Genomic DNA, 18,307 nt, shown 5'->3' with positions numbered 1-18,307 from the left:
GAAAAACCAAGCAGCTTCATCTTACATAAATGTGACCGATTGACCTACTTGGAGGTGCTCAAAATGGCCTACAACGCATCATCAGATGAACTCCCACGCAGACACACCTGCTCAAGCAAGTGGCAGAGAAGCTCATATGGGGGCTCGAGAGGAAATAGAGCTCACGAGGAGGCCTCTGCAGTGCTGCAGCTGTGAAATTACACCGAACATCACTCTTATTCAAGTGGTAATCTCTCAGCACAGTTCATTACCAAACTTTTCACACAAGTGCGTATTTTCTCACTGAAGTGCTCATATGCATGGTGCTGATTCTGCCGTATATTTGTTACCCTGTGTCCCATGTTCTGTTCATGTAAAGCCATTGTGAGTGATTCTTTTCCATGTCATTTATCTCACACGACTATACAAAATAAACAACGGCACTATGAACTTTAAAGTAAAACCTGTAGACCTTTCAAACTACAAATATGCTTTTAGATTCAATTACATAAAGTATATACAGGAATGATCGTGAGCAGTGTAATGTTTCAATATTAAATGAATGTCTGCAGCAGACAAAAACACACACACTCACCTCTCACTAATGTATTTTAGTCCATTTTGAGCACACTAGACTACACCGTGCTTTCAGACAAGGCTCCAAAATGACAAAAGTAAGTCACGGTGGAGTTTCGCATGTTCCCTATGTCTTCATGGGTTTCCTCCAGGTTCTCTGGATTCCTCCTCCTGGCTTCTCAACCATGGTGTATTTCTGCCTCGTGCCTAATACTTCCAGATCAGGCTCTGCACACACTGCGATCCCTGACCAGGTGCAGGGTCACATGAATAATACTGTACATTTTCCCTAACTATGCAAAAAACCTTTGCATCGCACTCAGTTGAATATATAATACATACATGCATGACACAAGATTACTATACATTTAGGCTTACATTCTATATGCATGAAATTAATTGGATTTTCTGATCTGGCAAAGAGTTTAAATAGTGCAAAGTTGGTTGAACAGTCATTTTGAAATGATTAAAGTCATCTTGCATGTGTTAATTTATCCTTCATCATTTTTTTTGTTGTTGCACTAAATGGCTTTTCTGGCAGACTGCTTCTGCATGATGCATCACACCCTGTACAGGACATCAGGTTTGTTCTGTAGTTTTGTGCAGCACCTGTGTGTCCACGTCATCTGTCTCACTGCGTTCCTGCTACGAAGCACTGATTGCAGGAGCTCATTCGAATCGCACCATGCTGTCCCTCTGCATAATACTGAAGGACCGGCCTCTTTGTCAGTGTCATATTATCTGCTGTTGCCATTCACTCGTTGCCAGTTCTCTCCCCCAGCAGTGCTGCTTATGACTGACGCATTCAGATTCTGTTGTCAGGCGTACAAAAGGAGCAGTGAGCATTGTGGATGTGCGATGTTGACACCACACAGCCAGCTCTGGACCGGGTGTCACAGTGTCGCATAAAAGAGCTTGTCGGGGCTAACATCGAGGCCTTTGTCTCAGGTAGAAGTTAGCAGATGGAGCTGACACCATTAATATTTACAACTCTAGATGAAATGAATACATTTCAGCTGTCAGTCACAGCTCAATGGAGGCAGTCAGTAGAAAACTGCTCCCTGGAGAGCTGCGTCTAAGGCACCAGGGTCTAATGAAATATTAACAGCATACACAATGAACGAATAAATAACACCAAACTGGTTTTGACACCATCTCAGACAAGTATTATTTAGTAATAGCCTGTATTCATAATCACGAATCTATGAAAATGAGCTCTGCTGGGCAAACAATGGGTGTGACATGTAGCTCTCAACCAAAATCTTTGGCAGAAGGTGTCTCTGGGATCTGGATGTTTCTGTGTCATATTTATATGGATAACATTGTGGATTTTCAGGACAGATTAAAAATTCAATTAAAGTCTATCCAGTATTCATTTCTCACTGGGCCACTCTGTGGAGGGATTGTGGTCTTTGCCTGCTGTCTAAGGATGTCAGGTGCTAGGAAGTGGACTATTTTGCACATTATTTAATTAGAGATTAAATGAGCTTTGACTGCATTCTCATCTTGAAACTTCGTATCAAACAATTTATATCATCAAGAAATCTGTCTGCCTTTGCCCACTTTTTATCAGACCGCTACTGTATGTTTTGAGGAAATTGTTTTCCCTTTCTAGGCCTCATACCCCAAATATCATACCATCACCCAGATTCCAGACCGTTTCAAAGACCGCCTGAGTGACATCACTCAAAGGAGTTTCCTCTACTTTATTCTCATGCCCCACACTGAGACAAGCATGTGTTTTGGAACGTTGCCCCCTTCATATTTAGCTGTCATCTGCTGTCAGCTTTGGCCCTTGTGCCCCTGTTGACTTCCAGTCTCTCTCCAGGCTTTTAAGGCATAGGATTCCAGTCTTAGTGCCTCACAGGCTCCAGTCTATCCTGCTGGATAATCCCATGCCTTTCTGAAGAAACCAGGACTAATCCGCAAGTCCTCTGTGTTGGTGATGAAAATTTGGTCAAATTCCCTCGGAAGTCGTCTGGAGTTAATGAGGCCGACCGATGATGAAAACAAGATGATGGCTAAAAAGCTGTGGTGCAGTGTTACAGTACAGCAGACAGTTAGCACAATGCACAACAGATGTCAAAAACCCACATCAGTGGGAGTTTTTCACTTCCAGAATTACAAAGGGACAATACTGTGGGGTCCAAGCAATGTGAAATAAAATCATAGTAAGCATAGTAAGAACACCCCCAATACTAGCAATACACTTGCTAGTAAAATACCATGTATTGTTAATTTACATGAAGAAAATGCACAATTAAATCACATTAACCATTACTGTAATTAATTTTATACAGTATGCTACTGTAAATAAACAGTGTACTGCTACCAAAAGTGTCTACATTTCTCAAAACTTCTGTTTCTTATTTCATTCACACTTTGATTATTATTTGATTACTGCAGACTATACATAGTTAAATAGAATTACTATTCTATACCTAGCTTAGGTTTTTAGGTGGGGAGTGCAGTAGCGGGACTGCATAATACTCTTCTTCTTTTTTTTTAGCTAACTATCTAGCTAACACATTCAGTAAATGTAACCTACCAACTGAGCTTGCTAACTTGCTAAAATATTAGTTAATGTGATTACTTTGTAGGTGGATAGTCTAAAATTGTTACCGGAGTGGCAAGGCTAGCTAGCTTAGCGAAATGAATTAGAAGTTCACTTCTAAAGTAAACAGCACATGAATAAGAAAATCTAGCTAATGAGTTTTAACAAGAAATGTACTGGTAGGACAATATGCAAGGAAAGTATATTTCAAGTAAATATGTAGAGTTTAGCGTATTATTGTAAACACTCTAAACCCTACATATTTTTCCATGACATATAGTGTGTTAACAGTATAATACGGTAAAGATATTAAAAAAAGGACCATGCATTTGCATGCTGTGTGTGTGTGTGTGTGTGTGTGTGTGTGTGTGTGTGTGTGGCATTGAGAACTGAGTGATCATGTGACGACTGGGCTTTCATCCTAGCTGGAATTCAGTTGCCTGTCTGGTTCATGCATACTATATGCCAGCTCATTTTTCTTATCTGTCTGTTGACCCCTCCTTATTGACATTAATTTATTCGGGCTGGACCTCACACAGAAAAGAACCAATGCAGAGCGAAAAAATGAATTAGTCCATGCACTTTCATAGTCATATATAATACATATGTGGCCAGTGCTGACTGCAAAATGACAGTAATAAATTGTATTTAGATGTAGTTCGATGGTTCCAAAGGCTTACCTCATTCTCAGCCTTTTTCCCCCTAAATTTTATTTTAATACTCCTAATGGATGTAAGACTTTGGATATGCATATCTGCTTAACAGTGTAGTAGTGGGATTTCCAAATAACCAGCTGGTTGCAGATACATTTGAGCTAGCAAAGCTTACACAAGGTGAGAATAGATCAATCATGTAGTAATCACAATTCACATATGTGGTAAGGGTTTAATTTTATGGATAATAGGTCTGCATATCGAACAATGCATTCAACACACTGCATAATAAAGCCGACTATTTATTATAAAATACCACTTATATTACTTGAGGTGTAATAAACATTGAAACTTAATCAGGCCCACATGCATTCCTCTGAAAATGTAGCAAAAAAAGTAACAGGAATTGGACATCTTTAAGGTTTGGTATATGGGAGCACTTTGGGTTCCTGGTTAGTTATGGTGCTGAAGGCCGGTGAATTGTGGACCAGAAAACTTGCCGGCAAATCTTGCGTGAGTTGGTTGGTGGAGCTGGCCGAAAACACACGCCTTTCCTTACTGATTCAATCCAGGTTTAAAAAACACCATTGCAGTTGGGAAGTTGCAGTTTGTGGCTGCAGATATGAGACTCTAAACTCTAGACTTCTAAACACATCTAGGGCTACAGCAAGAAATGTTACTTTGACAGCAGAACTAGCTAATAGCTGAATGCAAAATAAAAAGCCCCATGCTTCAGACGTTTGGACACACTATGAAGTCAGTACATAGTAGCACCCCCTTTGGCAGATATCACAGCTTGTAAATGCTTTTTCTTGCCAGATAGTACTTTCTATTCTTGTTTAATGTATTTTCAATCACTCTTCCTTGCAGAACATTTCTAGTTCTGAGATATTCTTGGGCCATCTTGCATGCACGGCATATTTAAGATTCACACACAGATTTTCAATGATGTTCAAGTCAGTGGACCACAGGGGCAATCACAAAAGCTTCAGCTTACATTTCTTAAAGTAGTTCATGGTAGATTTTGAGGTAAGTTTTAGATCAATGTTCTGTTGTAGACACCAATCACTTTTCAGCTTCAGTTACTTGACTATTTACGGAAATCCATTCTTCCATCTACCCATACAAGTTCCTGTTTCCTTTGCCACTAGCTGTCACACAACCTCAAAACATAATAGATCCACCTCTTGTGGCAAGCTGTTCTTTTCATCAAATACTGCTCCTTTTTTCTCCAAACTTACCTTTGGTGATTGTGTCCAAAGGGTTCCATTTTTGCTTCATCAGTCCATAGCACTTGTTTCCAAAATGCCTCTAGATATTGCTTTGCATACATCAGATCTTCACTTTTGTGACAAGGTTGCAGGTAAGGTTCTGATTATTCTTCCATGCAGATCATTTTTGTTCAAGCAATGCTTCAGAATTTTTGTGTGAGCTAAACCTTCCTGCAGATCATTAGTGTTATAAGAGGAATTTGCTTTGCCTTTCTGGCCAGCATATGGGCAGTTTTTTCTTTGTCTTCAAGATTTTGCCTTGACTTACCCAGTGTCCCTTAAATGCCATTACTTAATGACATTTCAGAAGGTTTGAAGTCAGATAATTTTTTACTCTCTGGAATTGTTATTCCTAATGACCATTTTTGACCTGCCAAAAAAGTCCTAATAAGTCAATTAAGGTCCGACGAGTTAATGAAGTTCAGACACTTTTTTTTTCTATTTTTGAAGTTCATCAAATATGTAGTAATGTGTATTAACATTTGCAGAAAAATTTTATAAAAAAAAAAAAAAAAAAAAAAAGTATTATCGGGTATTGCCAGGGGTGCCAAACTTTTATATATAACTATAGCTACAGGCCAGGAAAGTTCGAGGAATCCTGAAGCCTGATCAGTTAAATATGCAGAATATCAAATGCGAAAATGTGGAAATCCCCTGTTAGTGAGATCGCTGATAGTACAATAACATATCAGGAAACACCTCATTAACATGCATGTGACTTGGTGAAAGTTTTATTGAGTTTAAATGTGTGGGACTGTTTAAATCAACTTATCTATCAGGAAATCAAAATAAAAAATGACGTATGATAACCATAAGCTAAAAGTGGTTCCGATTTTTATAGCATGATGATAAAAGCTAAAAATTTTAGACAAAGAGCAGTATTTGAACAAACATAATGTAATGCATTTTTGGAGACTCAGCTAATATACACAGTAGTTAAATAATTAGCTGGCCCCTTTTCAAGTGATTATGCTAAGTAGCTAGCTAGCTCATTGTTTTAGAGTTTGTCAAAGGGGCCCCATTTATTATTCTTTTTTATTTGTGTGTGTCTGAAATCTCCCCTAATTTCCTCCTGCTTTTTTTTTCTGCCACCACCCACTCTTTGTGGGACCATTGAGACATTATTTATTTTATTTCTTTCATATGTGTGTGTAGGAAATAACAGACAGGACACTAGCTGCATTTACATGGACAACAATAATCCACTCTTAATCCGATTAAGACCATACTTTGATTAAGATACTACCATGTAAACAGCGATTTTTATTTACCTTAATCTAATTGTCATAAGGTCATAATCGAAGTAAGCAATAATCGAATTAAGACAGGTGGAGTACTCCTGTTTTAGTCGCATTATGGACGTGTATTACAGACATGTAAACACCTTAATCACATTATGAACGTCGTGTGAGAGTTTTCACCGCATTTTGCGACAGGACACGATCACACACGGCAGTTTTATGTTTTACGGCGAACAAGAGAGTTCGGCCGCGTCCCAAATCGCATACTTGCCTACTATAGGCCTGCAGTGGGGAAAAATACATGTATCTCGGCTACTATATAGACGGTAATTACACGATTTGGGACGCAGCCCACGGCTTCAAGCAGTTGTCTATTTGCACGTATAGCATGACAAATAATTAACTGCACTTAAAGCGTTCGTAAAAAAATAAAATAAAAACACCCAAAACTGTATACGGTACCATAACGTAGACGAACTGTATGCTTATACATGAAATTCTGGAGGGACGTCGGACGGTGTGGCGCGGTGACATAATGACGCGGGCTGTTAATCGAATTATGTTCTAAAACATGTAAAACGGGAACATGACAGGAGTATTCTAAAAGCGACTCATGTAAACACCTTAATTGCATTATTATCTTAATCAGAGTAAGGTTAATAATTAGATTAATGCTGTCCATGTAAACGTAGTCAATGACAGGACTCCTGCCATTGTCACATTGTCACATTATGCCACATTTATAATATGAGTGGGTGCCTGTAATGATCACATGCCCTATAATGATTAAAAAAAAAAAGATCAACATCAATGTAATGTACATTACTAACAGTGCAGGAGTAATGATGTATGGCTCATATGTTTTAGTTTAGGAAGTATGAGATGATTATCTATGGTATGCATCATTTAGTGTCTGCGGATTTGCACTAGGATGCAGAAACGCGAATTTGGCTTGAGCACCATATGCTCCTTGAGCTTTTATCTGCTGACTCCTTGTCCCACACTGACCCATAACTCTTTTCTGCTGCCTTCAGCTAACATACACACACAAACACACACACACACAGCCAGACTTTAAGAGCATCAGAACATTCTTCATCTTTCATCATCATACTTCATCGACATACTTCATCAACTAACTACAGGTCAGGTATATAAACATAGGCAGATCTACTTATTGCTTATCTCCTAGTCTAGAGAATATAGAATATGAGATTGATGCCTAACAGATTATTTTCTCATTATTGTAGTGAAAATATATCTGTACTGGTTTGGTTTATCTCTTTTAGCAGGTCTGATACTTGTTGCAGCCAGGGACCTCTTCCAGTATAAAAAGATGCACAAACTTCCTGACGATCACAGCACAGATTTATCTGATGAACCTGATTCAACTATTTAAATATTAGGCACATTAGGCAGATGTATACCATCATATTTACTTATTGCAGCCTTTAGAGCTTTTCATTCCTGAACATTCCACCAGCAGGGTCCAAACCAGTTATACTGATTTATATCATGGTCTGTCTGAATATTCAATTCTGATTGGCTGGGAGGTGAGCGTTCAAACCGTTGAATGCACAGGTAGTTCCAGTCAGTTTAATCACCGTTTTAAATTAATGCGCTGCCTATAAATAACTGTAACCATAGTAACATACAGTTACAGTTGAATATAGTAGTTAAACTCACAGCTTCATTATTAGTAGAGATGCGGCACAGATGCAGGTAATTCGCACACATACAGGCTCTCTCATTCTTCTATGACCTCTCTCATGAATAAGATGTTTTTGCCAGCATAACTGGTGCTCACTGGATGTTTTTTGGTTTTCGCACTATTCTGTGTAAACTCTGGAGACTGTTGTGTGTATGAAAATCTCAGGAGATCAGCAGTTTCTGAAATACCAAATCCAGCCTGTTTCAAACCCACAACCATACCATGGTCAGAGTGAATGAAATCTCGTTTTTTTTCCCATTCTGATGTTTGATGTGAACATTAACTGAAGCATGATGTTATGCAGTGTGCTGCTGCCACATGATTGGCTGATATTTGGATAATTGCATGAATGTACAGGTGTTCCTATTAAAGTGGCTGGTGAGGGTAGATTATTTCATATTAACAGTCGGTTGTCATGCCTTACTAAAATTGCACTTAAAATTAGTGTTTACTTGTTGTATTAAAGTATTGTGTTGTATTAATATCTAGATTATTAAAATCCCAATTTGAGAGCCATGTATCTATAGCATGTAATCTGCACTATACAAAATTTCCTTCTATGCATCCTACGATTCGTATGACCACATCCTGCCATTCGTATGGCCACTTTTCTGACATGCTGAGATTCAGTAAAGTGGTAATGAACTGGATGGAGCTCATCTTCTGGCATTACTCTGCAGCTCCGTTAGAGTGCATCAGGCCACCTCTAATGGATATTAATATTTCTCCTGCTGCGTGAAATGACACAGAGAGTTACTCAGCCAGCTTCCAGCTGAAATAAGCCAAGGAAAGCAAAGAGGAGTAATGAGAAAGGTTAGATACAGATTCCTCAAAACTGGCTACAAACTGTAATCTATGACACAAGACCTGGAAGAGATTGCATCAATACTTTACTTTAATTGCTGTTGTAATTAAGTTGTGAAGGAGGCTACAGTGCCAGTGACTGCTGCGTTTAGGAAAAGATGAAATACAGGGCTTTCTGTCCTTCATGTTTATTGTATAGTTTATTGTACAGTGCTGTCCAGAATTATTAGCACCCCTCATGGAAAGGAGCAAAAATGTAAGAGTAACACATGCAAAAAGTTGTATTTTCACGACATAAAGTGATATAGTGTATAAATGTGATAAAATATAGGCACGTTCAACTATTTAAACGTGTTCTTTTTTTCAATCATGAAAAAGTAATACACATTTCTTCTTCAAAACACTGGTGTTCCTTACAATTAATAGTTTGTGATGCCTGTCTAGGAAAGCTCTGGTTTGGGACTGAAATATTCTGGTACTTAGCAAAATTCATGATGCCATAAATATTCAAAAGAGCCCCTGCAGTACCAGCCGCAAAACAGCCACAAAACAACTATGATCCACCTCCATATTCTATCAGGTGCTGGTCCCCTTTTGTTACCAAACATGCTGATGACATGCACATGGGTCCAATTACTGACAAATTTCCAACTTGCAAGTCATGTGGTAACACAGTACAGTAACAGGGGTATTTTCAATATGTGGAAAATCTCTATAGTTGCTGTATCTTAGGTTACAGTGACTCTCCACATTTTAAAATACCTGCATTACTATACTAATTATATAACTTATAAGCCAAAAGAAAGAGAGTTCATGAGCCCGGTAAGTCTAATCATATTTCATGAAACGTACAATCTTTATGCATCAAGTGGGCTGCAATCAATATGTTTTAAAAAATGATCTATTACATATCAAACTTGTTCAAATAGCATAGTAGTAGTGGTGGTTAAATTACATTGGTGCAGAATGTGGTATACAAATCATTCGAGTGAAAGTTTGATACGCTGATATGCAACATATGCTTGTGAAGGAATGCCTAATATCCATAGTATAGAAAATGCTGCAGATAAGTTGCACGTGAACATTTTTTTTCTGTGAAGCTGGTTGGTATATGGGCTTATACACAAGAACACTTACTTGATCCTTTTAATAACGAAAAGTTCATGAAAAGTAATTGCTATACATAGTATAAAGTTAAAAGACTGTTCTCCTACTTATTTTCAGTATGAAAGCTCATGAGGAAGTTACATGACACTGTTTTGAACATGTTAAATATTTGGAATCTAGTACAGGGGGCATGGTGGCTTAATGGTTAGCATGTTTGCCTCCGATGTTGGGGGTGTCAGTTCCTGCCACTGCCCTGCATGTCCTCCCCGTGCTTCGGGGGTTTCTTCTGGGTACTCCTGGGTATTTCCTCCCCCAGTCCAAAGACATGCGATGTAGGCTGATTGGCATTTCCAAATTGTCCGTAGTGTGTGAATGGGTGTGTGATTGTGTGTGCGTTTGTGCCCTGTGTTGGGTTGGCACCCTGTCCAGGGTGTCCCCCGCCTTGTGCCCCGAGTTGACTGGGTTAGGCGCCAGGCTTCCCATGACCCTGTGTAGGATAAGCGGTACAGAAAATGGATGGATGGGTGGATGGAGTCTAGTGCAGATTTTACTTTAATATTTTACTACCTCTGTGGCCTTCATAACATAGGCTGTAGATTATTATAGAAATTCCTTCCCCCCCCCCCCCCCCAAATTGACAGTAATAACTGTCATATGTAAGAGATCTAAAAAGATTCAGCATATATTACCCTCACAAACAATCATAAACAGGCTTCTTTCACAGAGTCAGAAATCACACACTAGTACAAGACTGTAAAATCTGGAGCTGCAAATCCACAAGTCCACTCTCTTTTTCTCTTTTTCAGTTTTATTCCCAACTGTTCCTTAAACAATTTTTTAGTGATATCCAGTACATGGTTTAGCAGGCTATTGCTTTCCTTGTTCTCTGTTTTTTTTTTTTTTTGTTGCTCCCTGTGGAAGGGCAGATGTTAAATCCCATTCCTGTACATTCTTGTTTCTGCCACTCACCCTTCGGCCTGCTGGAGCATAACCAACACCTTGTGCTGGATCTCCTTCATTTTGGCTAACTGATGGGAGAATGTGTAATCCTCAGATTCCTCCTGATGGAAAGCAAACGCTCTGTCATCAATCACAGACTTAGAAAGATACAGCCAAGACTAATGTACTGCTGTCAAACCCACCATGAGATATTAGCCTAATAGAATGAGCTTCATTGTGCTCACTCATGCTCAACGTGTTTTCTGGGAAGCAGACTGCTGCGCACCTACACAAAATGTGTCACGTATTTAATTTGCTTTTATTCATTTCTAAATGTCAGACAGACTTGGATTATTACTCTGTTTTATGGAAGAACTTGTTTTTCTATTGTTATACTGATGTTGGCTGGAAGCTGCTGATTGATTTGTAATGAGGAGATGAAGCATGATCTCCTCCACTCATCAGCAGGAAGATAGATGAGAAAAGTTTAGGAGACTTTATTACCTGCCAAATTGCAATGCCATAGTTACATATCGTATCGCATACCAAGCAAGTGTTAGCAGCAATCTTATTTCCTAAAGGTTTGTGTGTGGAAAAAGTATACCTTCAAAATACATACAAGCTGATGTAACTAACAGGGTCTACGCAGCATTGCTTGAACAAAATAGCACACCTCAGCCATTTTGCATGTTTGCCTTAATGAGCAGACAATTTGGGTGTTTTTTTTTTAACCTAAAGTACAAAACATGACCAAATAGATTTATTTATCACCAGCAAGTCTGAAAGTCAGCACAAATTAATACAACCAACCAGTAGATGTTAAATTTGTGTGAGCGCATTCCCACCATTTCAAGGGAAAAGAAATCAATTATTTTAAATTAGCTTCTAAAACAAATTATGATTTAATGTCACCCTGGTAAAGTTTATTTCACTGCATGTTTACACCAGTGATGCCAACAGCGTTTGCCTGTGAAAAGCTTTTATGCATTGTAAACCAAACACACACTCAAGGCCACTCATATATTTTGTGTTCATGTTGTATTAACAGTAATTTCTCAAAGCAAATTACTGTGTAATTATTGTTTAATCTGTAATTACTGTTTAATCTGCTATATATATTTGAAATTACATAATTACATAGGGCATTGTTCCTACAGTTGTTTGAGAGCTGAGCTTGATGTTTCAGTTCTTTGAGAATGAAGAACATTCAACGTACACAAAACAATTTAATTGAAATATTGTTTAATTTCGCTTCTTTGCACTTGACGTCTTTTGCACAATCACTCTGTCACCCAATAAACGAGTATATTTGTGTGTTTTATTTTGGAGAATAATAAATCAGGGCTAAAATGTCTTCTTACTGGGATTTTATATAAATCTTCCTTATAACACTACGGTCACAAAATATAAATATCACTTGATAACACTGAATATTCATGAGAAGTGGTTCATTGTGTGTTAAAGCATTAGTACGTTAAAATGAAGGGGGGAAAAAAGGTGAAATGCAGAAATAGAAATGTGGTTCTGTATGCTTCTGGGTGGTTTTGAGGGGGAAAATGGATCTGGAATTTTTCATTGCCTTTGTGAGAGTAGTCAGATATTTCTAAGTAGAGCTTTGCTCTTTGTGTGTCAAACAAAAGCAGAACAGTGAGAGGCCAAGCTCACCAGCAGCACCGGAGGCCCATATGAATGTATTGTAATCGCTCAATCTATGCTTGTCTATGGATTTACAGCCAAAAAATAAAATTTGTATTCCAACACATGATGATGGTGGTTTAATGTTTATTAGTCCAAACGATTAAGTCACACTATTTGGTCTAAAAACAGAGCTTTTGTATAGCAATACTACATAATACTATGTAATGCAGGTTCTAACCAGATTTGTCTATTTATCTAAATTTTGTCTGTTTTTACCCAGCATGCTCCTCTGGATTCTTCAAACCATCCCAGGGAGATCAGCTGTGCCAACAGTGTCCTATCAACAGCCGCACCACCAATGAGGGAGCTACCAACTGCGTCTGCCGTATTGGCTACTACCGCACCGATTCAGATCCTTCACAGATGCCCTGCACAAGTACGTTGTTTTTAATAAGTTAAGGCCAATCAGTGTTTTAAGAGCTGTCAGTAAGTGTAAGACCCCCAACCACAGATCCGCTGAATCTCTGAATCCTTCATATTGCATATGCCTAAGCATGCAGAGTCGTGCTGTTTCGTCTCTGCAAACTCTTGCCCTTTTTTAGAAGCAGTGGTTAGTGGATGTAGCATACTCTGAATGAAAATGTCACTCTCTAGTGTAACTGAAAAGGAGCCAAGAAATAACAAGCCCAATCCGATTTGCATAATTCCCTCTGCTTTTTAGAAGAGTGGCCATTTGTGAATGAGAGCAGCACTCTGTTTGAGAGAAGAGAAGTAGAGAATACTTTTCTCACAGTATTGCTTTGCATTATAATAAACACAATGCTCTTTTCATCACATCACACATTAAAGAGCTTGCAGAAGGACCAGACGGCTTTGATTTGATTCATACTAATGGAGCAATCAGAACGGTGTGAATGAATAAGAATCAGCTCATAGTGTTTAGGAAGGAGAACAGTCCCTTAGTGTTCAAGACATCAGTGGAGGAATGATGCAGACTGTTGATCCTGTTATACGTTGGACTACTTGTTTCACTGATTCAGAATTAACAACTTGAATAGGGCTGCAACTAACGATTATTTTCATAATCGATTAGTTAGCTGATTATTTCTTTCGATTAATCGGATTGGAGGGCAAACTTTCAGTGCCATTTTTTCGTTTATTTCAAATAAAATCCACAAAGTGTTACAATATAAACTTCAGACGAAAACTTTACACAACTGTTTGTCCAATTATATAAGACTGAATAGAACCCAATACACACACACACACACACACACACCACAATATATATTATTAATTTTAGGACTGTAGTTTAATTCAGTGCTTTGTGTGCATCCATAAAAATAATGCATTAATACTTATATATATAATATAAACTAATATATAAGTTTATATTATATAATAGTATTTATGCATTACTTTTTATAATAGGTAACGTTGACATAAACAGTAAACTGAAGAAAGTCATTGTCGGTGACTCTGGGTATCTGCTAAAGCTAGCGGCATTACATTACGTGCATATGACGTCATGCACCGTCGACTAGGAAGCGGCTTATACTTCCGGTTAGTAAAAAACGCTAGTGTTCCTTTTGAGACTATGTTACCTTTCTAAAATTCATACACTAGACGGTAGAGTAGACAGTGCATAGTATAAGTGTATACTATATCATTTGGGACACAAATTTAGTATTTAATCTCCGAAGTGTGTTTTCGGAACAGAAGTAACGTAATGAGTAAACGCACCCCAGACCAACTAATCGATAATGAGATTCGTTGACAACAGTTTTCATAATTGATTATTATCGATTTTATCAATTAGTTTTTGCAGCTTAGAGATGAGATCAGTGATTATTTAAGCTTATTGGAAATTTGTATTATTTGGCAAAGTTTTTCTCGCATACTGCCAATTAAATGGTTGCTTAATGGAAAACCTCTGGTCTCTGTTATACCCCTGGATGTGGACCACTTACATCCAACCAATCAGAACAAGGAGCAGTTTGTTGGATAGTTAACAGTTTGAAGCTTCCTAAAGCAGTTTAACTTGGAAAAAAAGTTGATTTATATTTTTTTATAGAACCTGTGAGGCTTTTTTCCAGAGAACAAATCAAAGGCCCGTCTAAGGTACCAGACTGAAGCTTAGGTATTTTAGGGGCATGACTTTTGAGGGAACATTGAGGGAAAATAAACCACCGTCCTACCTCTAACTTCCCTTAAAGTTGCTGACTACACTTTTAAATTCATTATTCTGCACATTGGTATGTCTCTAATTCTGTTGTCTCTATTTATTTATTTATTTATATCTCTATTTATTTATTTATATGTCTCTATTAAGTAAGAAATAATCCATGGCTAGGTGTGCATTAGATGATTTTAATGCACGATGTGGAGGTATTGTCAAGTTAAAGCTGTCAGTGATGTTTGCAGTGCAAAATTTGACTAAAGGATACATATACCGGTTAATTTTTCGTTAGGTTTTTTATTGACAGGTCATTAGATCTAGAATTCTGCCTGCTATAAATCATACACAGAGATAAAGTAGTGCAATAATATTACATTTATTTGAATGAATTATAATAAATAGCTATTAGAGAGAGAGAGATTGTGCATGTGTGAATTACGTGCTTCTGTGCCGTGTTTCTACTAATAATGAAGTTGTGCGTTTAACTACTTCAAAAATAACTGAATTCTCCCCATTCAGTAGCTGTCTCACTCTGTATGCAACTGTAACCAAATGTTAGTAAGGTTACAGTTGTTTATAGGCAGCGTGTTAATTTAGAACGGTGATTAAACTGAATGGAGCTATTCTGCATTCTATATATATAACTATGTATGTGCATTATACAGTTTGAATGCACACCTTCGAGCATTCAGACAGAGCACGGTATACGTGATGGTTGGTTGTGCTATTGAATAGTCAATATCTATCAGTAGCTCACTCTTATGACAGGGAAGATAATAGGGTTGAGCCTTATGGCACAGGATTTCATCGTAGGCATGAGATTGATGTGGGGAACACACATGCGTGCACACACACACACACACACACACACACACACACACACATAGTCAGTGAAAGACAGATAGGCAGCTGTGTTTGTGCTTCCTAATGATTTAAGTGCTGTAAGTTTATGATGTCCTGCTGGGTTCATACTGTGTCTCCTATGTCAAAGAACAAGCATGGTGAACAGAAAAGTTAACTAAAACAAAGGAACACAAAACTTACAAAAGTTCTGCTGTTCTTCCTTTAGTGTTATTTGCATTTTGATTGGACAGTGTGCACCTTGTCTATTTACTTTTTCCTGTGAAGGCGTCTTGAAAATTGATGATAAAGTTTTGTTTATGTTAATTATATTTCACATGCACCTGTTCAGACACTGCTGATAATGGGTTTTGAAGTCATTGAAGCAAGCTTAAAAATGGACACCCTATCAAGGGGCTGTTTCAGTATAGGTATTTACCTGGCACAATTGTCAGTGATAGACTGTATGAATCTAAAATTTATGCTAGAAAGAAGTCAGTTCAAAATAATCAGCTTAATGCACTGGTCCACTGATCCAAATACATTGTATTTATGTGTTTTGCATCATGACGCAGAACCTCTGGGTATCCCAGAATGCTCAATGAAGACTCTTACTTACATGTAATCATGACTTTTTTTCCCACCTCACAGCCATTCCCTCCGCCCCTCAGAGAGTCATGTCCAGCGTGAACGAGACATCCTTGAGGCTCGAGTGGATTCCTCCTCGTGACAGTGGTGGCCGGCATGACCTCGTCTACAACATCATCTGCAAAAGCTGTGGCTCAGGCAGAGGGGCCTGCACACGCTGTGGAGACAACGTGCAGTTTGTGCCGCGCCAGCTAGGCCTCACTGAGCCGCACGTGCACATCAGCGAGCTTCTTGCCCACACGCAGTACACCTTCGAGATCCAGGCGGTGAACGGTGTCTCTGACCAGAGCCCCTACCCGCCTCAGTTTGCCTCGGTCAATATCACAACTAACCAAGCCGGTAAGCGACTGAATAGATTGTGAGTGGTTTATTTGATACTTGGAAATCAAATGAATTTAATGAAGAACTAAGATCCCACGTCTTTGGTCTTAGATTCTATGGCTCATTTGAAAGATATTTTATTTTTACAATTGCCGCTTTGATTTACACATCAATCCTTTGCTCTGGACTTGTTTTTCAACACCTGATCATATTTCACATTTCCTTACTTTTATGAGCCCAGAATGGAAGCTACAGTTCACATCACATAGCCTGGTGTGTGGACTGGGAAGAAAAAAAAGTAATAGAAGCAGCAGTTCAAAGGAGCATAGTGAACGTTAATAGTGCAGTTTAATGAGAGCTCTGGACCCGGCTGTACCGCAGGCAGCGGCCACACTGGTGTGCCTGTCAGTGTACATTACAGCCTCACTGGTGCTGGGAAACTTCACCTCACAGCACCAGCCACCTCCAAAAGACGGCTAGTCAGCCAGAGCTGAAATCATTGCCAGACACTGAGCAAGCCAGCATGAAAACTGCTTTACATGTGATAGTTCCTCGAGAAAAGAATGTTTGTAGCTCATACATAAGTAACAAAATGACAGTGAACTAAATGACTACAAAGTGGTGTAGAGCAACAAAAGAAAGAAAAAGGCACGAAAAGAGTTTAAGGGTCTTACAGAACGTGGCGTGCAAGTTTTATTTACAGCATACCATAGTATTACTGCTTACACTTTTAATCTTTCCCCTCAGCTACAAAAACAACAACAACAACAAAAAAAACAATGTTTAGCAATGTTTTGTCTAGCATCCATTTTGTTGTGTCTATCTTCTGTTTCCAACCTAGTGTCTTTCACTTCACTTGGCACTCCTCCCTCAGTTCATCTTCATCTGCTTCATCTGCTAGATTGATTAAGTAGCTAATGAGTAAATCCAGTTTTCCTACACATGGGAAGGCCCTTTAATGTTCTGCAGCCAGGGTTAGTCAAGTTTTAGTTTTCTCTCTTTTGTCCTTTCCATTTACCTCACAGGTTGAAAATGCTTACTACTCACTGTGCAACCATGCACGGCCTAAACAAATGCTTAGGACAAATTACTATTGATTACCAACTGAACATCAGTTAAATACCTCATAGAACAAATTTGCAAAGTCAAGAAAACTTGCACGGACCACTTAAAGTGCTTACAGATTCATTATTAGTTATATTGCTAAAGTGTAGAATTGTATTTGGACCCAAAAGAATTTAGGGTAAGCGTCATCTAACCTGTTAGAGAAAGTGTTCAATGTGATGCTCACGCTACCATTTAGCCTTGATCTTTGTGCTGAAATGCTTTCAGAACACTCTGCCCTGCTCTGTCCATAAGTATTAACAAATTATTTAGTTATTATATTTCAGTCTTATTATTTGGCAACTACACTGAGTGAGGACAATACAGTGGTGTCCACCCTTCATGAAACTGAGCAAAGATTATAGTGATATTTTGAGCTTGAACATACAGGGACGTTATATAATGTTGCTGTTTAAACATAAAATGCATGTTTAATAGTGCAGTTTCTCTCTAAATAAAAAAAAAAAAACAGTTTACCAGCACTCATACAATTGTGACGCCTGCACTGTGACGAGAATAACAACTGAATCTTTTCCTGTGATTTCTAACAAGGTTGGAGACACTTCTAGAAGGATCTTTGTCCACTCCTCCATGCAGCATTTTATGCTCTTTCTTTGTGCTTTGTTTGGACTCCGTTCGTCAATTCAGTACAGTTCAAATCCGGAGACTGAGGAGGTCATTGCAAAACAGTGAATTTGTGGGCTTTATTTTTTTATCCATTTCTGAATTGGAAGAATTGTTT

The 18,307-nt window shown here is 38.4% G+C and overlaps 1 protein-coding gene across 1 annotated transcript in view; it reads left to right on the top strand.

Annotated features, from left to right (window-relative positions):
- Positions 1–18,307, top strand: part of ephb2a (eph receptor B2a) — a 64,141-nt gene that overhangs the window by 28,180 nt on the left and 17,654 nt on the right. Inside the window, exons 4-5 of the mRNA XM_053643031.1 lie at positions 12,754–12,909; positions 16,144–16,479. Of these exons, the coding sequence (XP_053499006.1) occupies positions 12,754–12,909; positions 16,144–16,479 (492 nt within the window). The remainder of the gene's footprint in view (positions 1–12,753; positions 12,910–16,143; positions 16,480–18,307) is intronic.

This window comes from Ictalurus furcatus, chromosome 15, assembly GCF_023375685.1.
Source record: "Ictalurus furcatus strain D&B chromosome 15, Billie_1.0, whole genome shotgun sequence".
Classification (NCBI taxonomy): Eukaryota; Metazoa; Chordata; class Actinopteri; order Siluriformes; family Ictaluridae; genus Ictalurus; species Ictalurus furcatus.
This window is presented reverse-complemented; position numbering and strand designations above follow the sequence as displayed.